The 12,738-nt window shown below is 36.8% G+C and overlaps 1 protein-coding gene across 1 annotated transcript in view; it reads left to right on the forward strand.

Moving 5' to 3' along the window:
• The window catches only part of LOC306865194 (progressive ankylosis protein homolog B-like), a 15,953-nt gene continuing 3,215 nt past the window's right edge, over window positions 1–12,738 (forward strand). Inside the window, exons 1-11 of the mRNA XM_079409657.1 lie at window positions 1–379; window positions 5,348–5,564; window positions 5,647–5,765; window positions 6,186–6,269; window positions 8,088–8,258; window positions 8,337–8,471; window positions 8,557–8,649; window positions 9,557–9,649; window positions 11,681–11,810; window positions 11,920–12,043; window positions 12,321–12,420. Of these exons, the coding sequence (XP_079265783.1) occupies window positions 284–379; window positions 5,348–5,564; window positions 5,647–5,765; window positions 6,186–6,269; window positions 8,088–8,258; window positions 8,337–8,471; window positions 8,557–8,649; window positions 9,557–9,649; window positions 11,681–11,810; window positions 11,920–12,043; window positions 12,321–12,420 (1,362 nt within the window). The 5' untranslated portion in view covers window positions 1–283. The remainder of the gene's footprint in view (window positions 380–5,347; window positions 5,565–5,646; window positions 5,766–6,185; window positions 6,270–8,087; window positions 8,259–8,336; window positions 8,472–8,556; window positions 8,650–9,556; window positions 9,650–11,680; window positions 11,811–11,919; window positions 12,044–12,320; window positions 12,421–12,738) is intronic.

A 12,738-nucleotide genomic window follows, 5' to 3' on the forward strand; every position in this document is an offset into this window, starting at 1 on the left:
ACACACGCGCAAGCGACAACACAGCCGACAGTACTTCAGCCTTTCAGACACCGACATGCTCATTTGCAGCGGTGTCCTGCATCAGTACTTCGTGGCAGTGAGATTTAATTCGCGGGTGAATGACATGATGATATAATAAGCAATGTTTGGATGACCTCATCGAAAGCGCTGGGAATGACAATGTCTCCAGTTTTTCCAGTTTCACTTCAGGCAGCTGGAAGCCGCAAACCATAAAGCGACTCTTCACGGACGAATGCCTTAAATATTTTTGTCATCATTTGTCATGATGGACTGTCTATCACGCAATGCGTACTGGCCTCTCATTCGCTTTCTGCTGCCGCTAGCCATTACAAATATAGCCATCGATTTCGGAGAACAGGTGAGATATGATGCCTTTGAACCTGTAAATTACACTCTGAGATTTTGACATGCAACCGCTTTTTATGGCGGTGAAATGTTTGTAAATATACACGTGTCAGTCCAGTAGGCTAATGTTGGGTTAGTATTGATCATTAATTTAAGGGTGGTGTGGCGTAGTGGTGAGCTGGTTATCTAAAGGTTTTGGGTTCACATCTTACTAGGTTTGACTCGTGACGTGCCCTTGTTCCCTTGGTAGATTTTAAAAGCTGACCTATGTCGGTTAATTGTTTTGTTATGGTTTGGTGTTTTTGTATGTTACCTTCTACATTTGTATTATTTTGTGAATAGTTTTGTCCTTCATAATTTTGCTGAAAGTTACATTGTGACAATCTATAATTTCCCAGGCTTCAAGTCTATCGGTCTTTCCCCCCAACACTAATAGTGGAAATGTTCAATAGTTGAGTGTTTTTGCAGATTCAGATTGTAAAGTGTGTATCTGCATGGACTTAAGAAACATTCCCTGATAAATATGCTCTTGTTTAAAAGTGTGACAGCTAGCTCCAGCCTCCCCTAAGTGTAAATTGCTTTGAAGTGTCAGACAAATTCTGAGAACTTGTCGTCTTGGATGCCTTTTGTCAGGCATCGCTGCAAATACATCTTTGTTCTGTCTCTAGTGTCTACTGCATGGATAAGCAAATTGCTTTTAATTATTGATTGAATTTCCCAAAATGCAAAGGGTTTGAAGTCAATTCTGGAGGATGTCATCTCTGTATGTATGAGTATTCCCATTGCATAACATGCTGCCAAGACTGCCACTCTTTCTTAAAGTAAAACAAAGTCTAAATTACAGGTTACAAACTGGAGTCAGAGGAAACTTCCAAACACATCTGCTTAGAATAAAAACCAGTTACAATAGATTTCCTATGTGAAATATGGGGTCAAGACCTACCTTTATCTTCAAGATGAGTGTTTTTACATCCATTAATTCCAAAGAGAAAAAAACAGGTAGTAACAAAAACACAGTGCACAGAAATTGTACATGCATAGATGTACATATAGTACATGCATTGTGTAATCTTTATACTTTTCATACCACAGTTAACCATGTGATAACATCTTTTTTTGAACCTGTTGTCAGTTCCATAAATGGCACAAACTGTCCTTGCAAAATGTCACTACTGTTAAACCAACAGGGAAATATGTGAAAAGGCATGTTAGGAGCTCTGTTATGTCTTTGTTGTTTGAATATGTATTCGACCACTAGATGCTTTTACACTCGTCATAAAATAATTCACAGTGGGCCATATTTAACTGAAAGTTTCACTGTGAAGATAATCTATGAAATTTGTAAGGATAGCCCGGGCTTTCAGTATTAGAGGATATTTTTATATAACAGAACATGCCTCAGATATGCACTGAATAGTTAGTAATCAAAGAATGGTTCATCAAGTTCATTTGGGTACAAAGCTCAACCAAGTTGGGTTTGATAAATACAGTGGTTTCAGGCAACGTTTTGTTTTTGCTCTTTCAGTCTGTGGTACACATTGATGTTTAACATGTGTCTAGGTTTGTGTCGTTTTGTTTTAGGAAAGTGACAGTCTTATTACGTACCGGTGTGTGTGCATTTGAGCGAGGAGTTAGACGGGGTAAGGATTAGTCTTATGTAACTAACGTGTGAGAGTATTTTTAGCAGCACTCATTGTCTCTTTGTTTCTTTTGTTCTTGCTCTGCTATAGGCAGCCACACAGATAAAACTGGAAAGAAACTAGAGTTTTCAATAGTCTATACAAGTTGATTTTTTTTATATACACTGCTCAAAAAAATGTAGGGAACACTTAAATCACACATTGGATCTTGATAAACAAAGTTTGTCTTTACTTGCATACATTGTCTAATTTGTTGAAAACAAAATTATGTGATAAAGTAAAAATTAGATTATTTTCATCATGGCAACTCGTAATGTAAGTCAGTAGTGTTTATGGTCCCCATGTGTCTGTATGCACTCCTGAGAATGTCTGGGTTTGCTCCTGATGACATGGATTGTTGGATCTCCTGCCAGACATGGATCAGGGCATCACTAAGCTCCTGGACAGTCTGTGGTGCTAATTAGCGGATTTGGATGCTCTAATACATAATATCCCAGAGGTTCTCAGTTGGACTCAGGTCTGGGGAATGTGAGGGTCAGTCAATGCCTTTGTCATCCAGGAGCTGCCTACACACTCTGGCCTTATGAGGCCATGTAAGATCTGACAGTGGTTCTGAGGATTTCATTTTGACAGTTTGGGCAAAAACATGCACACAAGTACCCTGCTGGAGGTCATTTTAAAGGCTTCTGGCTATGCTCCTTCTGTTACTTCATCACCACAGCAAAATAAAAGAATTATTTTTTTTTAAAAACCGTGAGGTTAGTAGCTAGCTATTTGAAAAGACTGCATCAAATTCAGCGACATCTGCACCATTTTAATTCTCTTTCTTTCGTTTTAATTCTCTTCTGTTACAGTGGCTTCAGTGGAGTGCTCATTTTCAAAACTGAAGCTAATAAAATTTGTTGCACCATTGAAACTAGCCATTCTTTCCATTGAGAATACACAAAGCCTTAAATTAAACACCAAGAACATTGTGGATGAATTTGCTGAAAGAAAGGCCCAGAGAATGCAACCAAAATGCATGCAGTAGTTTAGTAAATACAGTGGCATTTTAGTGCCACGTAAAAAAAAAGGGGTCATCGGATGCCCATTTTCCACAAATTGATATAGTTGATTCTTTAGGGTCTTAATGAAAAGTCTATACCATACTTTGGTTAAAATTTCTCAATGGATGTGTAAAACAACACCCGTTTTACCTTGTCAAAAACAGCTCTGTTCACAGCAACCCATTTCGGTACATGTGCCTTTAAATGCTAATGAGCGCTAAGCAGTTCTCTGAAACTGTACACTTTAGCCACATTCAGCCATATAAATTGCTAACTAGCACATTATTAGGAAAGATGATATGCAAAAGCGTGTGTGTGTGTATGTATATATGTGTATATATATATATATATATATATATATATATATATATATATATATATATAAATCTTATACTCACTTCTGTAGGTGAGTTTAGATTACGAATGATTCGCATGAACATAAATGCATTTAGGTAGATCGGGGGGCGCATTCCCTTCAAAAACAAAAGTAATCCACTGCATCTTCAGCGGCTCAGATGTCAGGAGTAAATGGCGACTGCTGTGTTCAATATTACACCCAACAACAAAACACCTCAGTCGCTTAGGAGACATTCTTGTCTGCACCTGCTCCGGTGTCGAAACAATGGTGGACTGAAGACAGCTCACTCAGAGCAGGTCTACGTTAAAACACCAGTGTCTATCAACAATCGTGTGGGCGGCCTGGGTCTGTGTGATGTCACGCAGCCAGGAATCTGAGAATGGCTTGATCTGAGAAAGGATTATGATTTTTGTGGAAAAAAAACACAGGGTTGATTTATCATTATAGGATGGGTTGTGTACCCACACTGCCAACACACATTTATGTTCAAACTACATGTAAAAGGGAATTTAGCATCCGATGACCCCTTTAATATTTTACGAGAAGAAAGCAATGTTGTATTGCATGAATAAAGTGTTAAAATTCGACACCGCAAAAAAATATGTGGCTTTCATTATTCACATGTATTCAATATGAAACAGCAGTAAAAATGTTCAAAAAGTTGAAATAGGCTTCAACTCAGGTAACTGATTTATGAAAATAGCAATTTTGGCAAAGTTAAATTGTTGGCTTTTCTGAGGTAAATGATCTGTTATGAGTGTTACGGCTGTTATGATAGTTTTTTTTTTTTTTTCAAAACATTGATTGATTGATTGATTACATGAAACCTTCATTTTATTAAATTGTTCAGATTTTTTTTGACATACCTGATATTCATTCATGTTTATTTTGTGCTGTAACTAGTAGAAAAGATGATTGACTCACTCGCAAATAGAGTGATCTGCGCATTAAAGAGCGTAAAAACACATTATTTGTTTGTATTTTTTGATAATGTTGAATTTAAAGGCTAAGATTTTGTGTTATATTAAAAGTAACAAGCACAAAGCTTATTGCGATTATTGGGTGGCTGACATGCTACTAATATTAATGGACTTTGAACAAATTATTTCTAGGCATTTATACTGTCAATAAAAACAGCCTGTGAATTGTCACAGTGTTATTTACCTCAGAAAAGACAACAATAAACTAACTTAAGTTAATTGGAGCCTATTTTAACCTATAATGTTTGGGTACAAAACCCAAAACTAGTGACAATTCAGTCAGGAAGGATAAGGAGTGGGTAATTGTGGGTAACTCTACAGCCCTGAACGCCAGCAGAGACCAGGACAACTAGATGAGCCCTAGAGACTGATTCCCAGTGAAGATCCTGTCTCCTAGACGGCCATCAGGACAAGACCACAGGAACCAGATGAGTCCTTTGCACAATCTGACTCTGCTGGAGCCTAGATTTAAACTGCTGATTTTGTCTGGCCAGAGGAGAATGACACTATTTCGATACACTATTTCCCCGTCTAAATACTGTAAAGCCACCCAGCTTTATATCAAGCTGATGTAAAGCTGCTTTGACACAATTTGCATTGTTAAAAGCGCTATACAAATAATAAAAAAAGTTAATTTTGTCTGAAGAATTGTCTGTGGCTACCACACTGCAACTATGTGGCTACTACTGCAAAACTATGATGTCTTTCTGTTGCCTCTCTAGTGCACCTGTTGTCAATTTCACTTGCACGAAAGAAGATGATTAACAATCATGCTGCTTCCTATCCATGTTTAATTGCCTGGTGTTATACTGTGATCATTAGGTGTTCCCTTAAATTTTGCATAAATTAAATTTTGTAAATGTATCTATGTGTGTATATATATATATATATATATATATATACACACACACACACAACAATGAAACAGGCCCTTTCTCTTTCTTATATCTGCTTCAGGCTCTAAACCGGGGCATTGCTTCTGTGAAAGAGGACAGGATTGAGATGTTGGCCAGCTATGGTCTTGCATACTCTCTTATGAAGTTCTTTACTGGACCCATGAGTGACTTCAAAAATGTGGGACTCGTGTTTGTCAACAGTAAGAAGGAGAGAACCAAGGCAGTCCTCTGTATGGTTGTGGCTGGGGTCATTGCCATCATCCTCCACATCCTAATAGGTGTGTCAATCTTGTGAATACAATTTATAATTTAGTGTTCTTCAATGGAAACCTTATATTAAAAACTGTCACATTTCTCCAGCTTACACAGATCTGGGCTACTACATCATAAATAAGCTCCACCATGTGGATGAGTCAGTAGGAAGCAAGACAAGAAGGGCATTCCTGTACCTCGCAGTATTTCCATTATTGGATGCAATGGTGAGTATGAACCTCATCATATAACTTTTAACAGGAGATTCAAGATCATCTTTTGGATATGAATATTGGCATAGTTTTTGCTGCATACTTTGCTTATGTACATTTGTGCCTGTTAGTGTGTGAAATAGTAAGGAGGATGTAAAAACAAGAGTCAAACAAGAGGTGTAAACAATTGCAGTTAATTACTTTTGTTATTACAAAATGCAAACGGATCACACTGAGTGCATTGCATTGTGGTATTCAGAATTTTGATCACTATATTCTGTATCCTGCAGATGTTGGCAGTTGTTATAGTTTCCATGTGGTATACCATGCATGCCGACAATTCACCTACTGTGCACAGTATGCATACTGCAGAAATAGTCAAAGTTGAATGGTACATACTTTTTTCATATGCACTGATTTAATTTTGCTCCAAAGGCGTGGATTCATGCTGGCATCCTCCTCAAGCACAAGTACAGCCTGCTAGTGGGATCTGCCTCTATCTCTGATGTTGTTGCACAGGTAGCCCTCTATAAACTGTTGTATGCTAAGTTCCTGTCATCTCCCCATGATTGTAAAAAAGTGTTGCATTTTATATGTCAGATTTTTGTCTGATATTCAAATGATTTGTTAAGCCTTTTATCAGCAAAGAGGCAGAGAAAAAGCAGGAAGTGGGAGATGTTACTACTGAGCAGAGTTGATGAAATATTCTTAGTTGTGTCTTTCTTGATGTTTAGTCGGCCTTCTGTTTAATTTTATTATAACAAGTAAAGGAAAATTACTGCTTCCCTGCATTGTCATTGACTTTGACCTTGAATCGGCAAATTGCCTTATTTGCCTTATTTATAGCCCACAAAGATATGATTAAAATAAACAATAGTATCAAAACAATGGAAAATGGCAAATGGTATACACACTAGTGTTCAAAAGTTTGAGGTCAGTATGATTTTTAAAAATATCTAATGCTTAACAATGGCTGTTGCATGAATGTTTCAGAGTAGGTTTAGATTTGACAAAACCAAAAAAATCCAGGCTGGTTTAGATCAGGTTCAGCAGGCTCACAGCGCTCGATATAAACATTCTTTGTCAACTCAGGGTTTGTTCCAGAGTTTGTGAGTTGGCGCAGTTCACTTCTCTGCTGAAGATTAAGAGATGTTGTTATTAAGAATGTAGTAAATTGAAATGTATTTACAATGCAGAAATAAACACTGCTCTTGCAGCAAAGAAAATATCTGACTATTCAAATTAAACTTAATTTATTCATAGTTTCATTGTATAGTTTCACAAAGAGCTCAAAAGAAATCATATTAAGTTCAGGCCGAGTCATTTTAAAAGCTTTTATATATTAAAGCTATTTATGTTTATAGCTAATTATCAGTTAATAAATAATATTATTTTTCATATAGCAAAAAATGGGTGATTTTGTCTCTTAAGTTCAGTGTAAACTGCTTTAATGTGAAGTGAAAGATACAGGGAGTGGCTTTATTACATCAGATAAATGTCACTTTGCTCACAGCTTGATTAGTCCCAGTTTGGGTTTGCCCAGAATAAAACCTGCTCCGGAGCAGGTTATGCTGCAGTGTAAGTTACCAAAGCGATGAAACCTGCTCAGAACCAACCCACCTTCTTGAGCCTGTAAAAACTCAGAGTTTGTTAAAACTAAACGCGAACGTATCTGCCTAAAAAAGGAAACTGGCTTCATGCAACAGGCTTCAATTCTGAATTTGTTTGATATTGTAAACTCTTAATACTGTGTAAAATATTGCAATTAAAAATAACTTGTCTATTTGAATATATTTTAAAATGTAATTTATTCCTGTGATGGCAAAGCTAATTTTTTAGCATCCATTACTTGATCTACTAGAATGTTTATTTTTTTAATAAGTTATTATTATAATAAGAAAATACATTCATACATCATTGCAATAAGCACAACACGACTGTAAAAAAACGACTGTAAAACACATGACATTTTCATGTAGTGTAACGTAGCTTAAAATATTAAGATAAAGATTATCAGTATTTAATATATTATTAAACTAACATGATTTAATTAAACTAATATTAAATAGTTTAACATCTAGGCTTATACAATTTTTGGCACATCATGTATATGCAAATCTGGCAAGTTTTTTTTATTTTGTGCCACCTGTCAAAGGGCTATTTTGAGCACTCATTTTGCATTACAGATTTGCATAGCATGTAGCAGCTACAGCGTATCGCTCTCTTTTTTTTTACTATTGAATGCATACATATTTTTGCATGTTTGTCATGTGTTTAAACATGTACTTAAACTTACCCAATATTTAATTGATTCTTGACTCTTCTGTTTGCCTGCAGATAGTATTTGTGGCGATTCTTCTCCAGAGTAACCTGGAATGTTTAGAGCCTCTTCTTATTCCCATTCTCTCTTTGTACATGGGAGCTCTGGTACGGTTCACTATTGTAGGACTGGGCTACTACTGTAACGTCCACGACAATATTCCTGAATCAAGCAGCATCGAACAGGGGGTATGTTCACCCAGAAGACTTTCGCAGAATATTCAGAAATTTTCATCCTGTATTCAGAGTACTTTTGTTCACTTCCAGGGCGACACCACCATAAGGAAGATGCTAAGTTTTTGGTGGCCGCTTGCCCTCATTTTGGCCACTCAGCGCATCAGCAGGCCCATTGTCAATCTGTTTGTTTCCCGGGACCTCAAAGACAGCGCTGCATCAACTAAAGTGAGTACTGATGGGTGCTAATATGTACTAGAGTCAACAGCAAGAAACAGCAGCCTGTTCTAAATAAATTGTTTGTGTTTTCTAGGCGGTAGCAGTACTCACAGCAACATATCCGGTTGGTCACATGCCCTACGGCTGGTTAACAGAACTACGTGCCGTCTATCCAGCATTCGATAGGGTGGGTGGCGGATTTGACTATGAATGTCACAATGCATTTTTACAGGCAAAAAAACTAATATAATTTATTGGGATAGTTTAGAGTTGACAGGAAGCAAATTGGGAGAGAGAGAGGGGGGCAGGATCCTCGAGCTGGGATTCGAACTTGGGACAAACGCAGCACAACAACACTATATGTCGGCGCACTGCCCACAAGACTATCGGCACTGACAAACTAATATAAAAATGTAGTTCCTATCTAACTTTTTACTGTATATAATATATATTTCTATCTTTTGTTATTTGGTAAGAGAATTATGTAAGACCCTAGTAACTTTTATTTGTTTGGTTTGTTCTGAGGCTTTGGAATGTTTTTAAGTCAACACCCAATGACTAGTTTTCACAATAAAATGCCTCGTCCTGTAGAACTGTAATTATGTACCATTCAAAGACCTATAACAGTCAGATTAACATGTGCCTGATTCAACATGTTTAGGTTTTGCCTCTTTTTGATTAGAGACATAACCGGTATCAGCATTCTGTGTGGTTTAAGAGACATTAGGTTGTAATTTTATGGTTGTGTTGGTGAGATTGAGTGAAAGATTTAGATTGGGGAAAACTTGTTTTGTAACTTCTAAATGATGTTTTTGCTGTCACTAGTACTCAGTGTTCTTCTGGTAGACAAGAAAGATAACCACATGCTTTTCGTTGTTGATGAACATAGTTGTATAGTGGGTGTGAAGACATCTTTCTTGTTTTGGATGGATGTGCCAGATTAGCATGTTTTATGTATGGATTGAATATATAACATTGTCTTTTCAAAAAGTGTTTTTCCACATAAGCATAATGGCTTAGCTTTTCATTTTAACCTGTATCATTTGGAGGATAAATAATAAATAATAGTAATTGTACTTCTTTTGTTTTAACAGAATAACCCTACTAATAAGTTAGCCAGTGGTCTGACGGTCACCCATTCACATATCAAGAGGTTCACCCTTTGCTGTTTTCTCCTCTCCTTAACGGTAAGGTCTATTAAACTATATGCACCCTTGATGAGCATAAAAAATATGTATATTTCAAAGAGTTTCAAAAAAATTTAAGTGTTAGAAATTCTGCATATATCATATTGAAGTGTGCAGTATCATGGCATAGTTGTCACTGCTTAAAACCTAATGTCACCTACAGTAAAAAAAAAAAAAAAAAGATTAACCTGATTTACATGCATGTACCCAGAGGATATTTTCATAATGTTTTTAGTTTCATTTGGTATGTCAAGGCTGAGTCTGTTTAGATCAGCTGCTCAAGTTCCAAAATAAAACATAGATCTTTGCCTGCACGTGAAAACAGTGTGCATTTTTCTCATGCCATACAGTCAATAAACACTGATTTCCGTTCCCACATTGGTTATAAACCCATTTTTTTTCTGTTTACTTATCCTGCTCTGCCCTCAAGGCCTGCAGATGAAAAAAAAACAACAACAACAACAGGTTAAAATGAGTCACAACTTTTATAATGCAAGTCCAGCGGTTTGTGTCTCCAAAAACACCACAAGGGTTGTTGGAAAGCAGATGTGAGACATATGGTGAAGGTTTTACTTTATCACAGACAAAAAAGTATCCATGTTGTAAACAGCCAAAAAATGCTCAGAAAAATTAAAGCTTGGTTTAACGGGTCACAGTTTTTTTGTGTTTTTGATTTCCGTGGCATGACTTGTAGGTGTGTTTTGTGTAATTATGGATTAGAGGATGGAATAAAATTTGAAATTAAGAAAAACATGTGGGTAGATCTTGCACACCCACTTTTCTGAATGGAGATGTAACACCTGTGTCACCAGTGGAGATGTCTCAAAACAGCCTGAAGATATTTGTCAGCTTTCCTGAATCTTGTTTCATAATGACAGTGGAGAGAACAACCCAAATAATCTGCCAATGTAATTGCACACAGTTTTTTTTATTTTGAAGTGGAAGAAAAATACAAAAATGTTTCTGCTTCAGTTGCATAGGTCTACAGGAATTCCTAGATGATCTTTAAATTGATATTCCCATTAAAGACAACAGCCATATATATTAAAAAACACTTTTTAAAAACTCTTTGATATTTAAACTGCAAACTCATAATGTTGATAGTTTGTTTTTATTGCCCAGGTTAAGCATGCATTGATGAGCCTGTCTGTGTCACATTACACATTTATTGTTTTTTGACAGTGTAAAAACATCCATCGTCAGAGTCCATTCATTTGGATTTCAGTGTAAAAGGCTGAGGAAAAAATAAAGGTCCTAAAGTGTTCGTGACTAGAACTATGGTATGAGTGAAGACTTAAGGTCAAAGACAAGTGCACATTATATGACTCAAGCCCATGGCCTTTAACTTGGTCAGATGTGGAGGATCTTTCGCTGGAAACAGGCATGCCAGGCCTTTGTCAGACTCTATTGTGCCAGAATAGAGGAATGCCCGTAGGCAGGGCGTCAAGCATGCTTAGTGTGAGACCATTGCATAATTTAGTCTTTCTGGAATGAGAAGAGTCTCATAGCAAAGACATAGTCAAAACTGACTGGAACATCTAAGATAAAGAGTAATGGAGGAGTGAAACAAAATGTACACTTAGACATAATGCCTATAGCGATTTATTTCAGTATTGGCACTACTATAAGGTTCACTTTACTGTTCCAGACTTTGAGGTTAATGTTTTTTTTCTCATTTTTTATTCAGCAAGGATGCATTAAATGAGTCAGAAGTGACCGTATTGACAGTGCTGTTACTTGAGCATCATATCAGCATATTAAAATAATTTCAAATTTAAAACTGGAGTATTGGAAGCTGGAGTATTTCAGCTTTGCCATCACATGAATGTGACATTTTTAAAATATATTCAGATTCAGTTTTTTACAGTGAAACTAAATGCAGCCTTGGTGAGCATAAGATATTTCTTTCAAAAATCTTGCTGACCCCAAACATTTCAGTGGCAGTGTATACATGTATATTTGGTGTAAACGTTTGACCCAAAACTGATAAATTAAGTCATTTGTGCACATACCTGTGTCTGTGTTTTCCAGATGTGTTTCATTGTATTCTGGACGCCTCATGTTTCTGAACGCATCCTGGTAGATGTCATTGGGGTAGATATGGCCTTCGCGCAGCTCTGCATTATTCCACTGCGAGTCTTTTCCTTCTTCCCTGTGCCTGGTACCATACAGTCTTTTCTTTAACCTATTTGACTTTGTACTGCATATGACTTTATATGATTTACGGTGCATTATATCTATGTGGAATTGCATCTGTGTTTTTCTTTCAGTTATGGTTCGAGCTCATCTGACAGGCTGGTTAATGACGTTAAAGAGAACTTGTGTGCTGGCACCTAGTTCAGTTCTGCGCATCGCTGTGCTCATCTCCAGCCTTCTGGTGCTGCCTTACATGGGGTTAGTATGCAGAAGGAATATACAAATATGTTAAATGCATCTCCTTGAAATATCTTCTGAATGTGCTTCTCTGCTCAGTATGTGATCTGTGAAGTAATTAGCTCTCATGCTGCATCTGAATTTTTAGTGAGTCTAAAAATAAACAGTATTAAATCCGTCTGCATTTTGTGAATTAATAATGATTCCGCTCCTCAGCTAATGCAGACTGCTGCAGCAACTTTTAAAATAAGCCCAGAAAATGTTGTTTAAAGGGTTTTTTGGGTTTGTCTTTGTGCAGAGTGCATGGTGCTACACTGGGAGTGGGGTCTTTATTAGCAGGATTCGTGGGGGAGTCCACCATGGTTGCAGTTGCTGCCTGTTACGTATACCGAAAACAGGTGAGGGGCAATCATACTGCAGAAGTCAGCTTGTGTCCTATCTACCTTATTTTTCAATGTGAAATTAAGCTATTTCCTGTGAATGTGAGACTTCAGATTCATTAGGCTCTATAGATATAAGAATATGTGCAGTAAACATAATGCTGTTAGCTCTTTGTGTTTATGATTAATTAAATTCAATTAAAGTAATATAACAAATCAGTTTGCAACATCAAGCAGTTAAAAATTCCAGGGATATTATGTTTGTTTGTGCTCTTCTCTTTATTATAAAACAATGATTAAAACCGGTGTAACACTTTAGATTACCCATTCACTATT

Source organism: Barbus barbus (genome assembly GCF_936440315.1).
Source record: "Barbus barbus genome assembly, chromosome: 46".
In the NCBI taxonomy this organism is placed as follows: domain Eukaryota; kingdom Metazoa; phylum Chordata; class Actinopteri; order Cypriniformes; family Cyprinidae; genus Barbus; species Barbus barbus.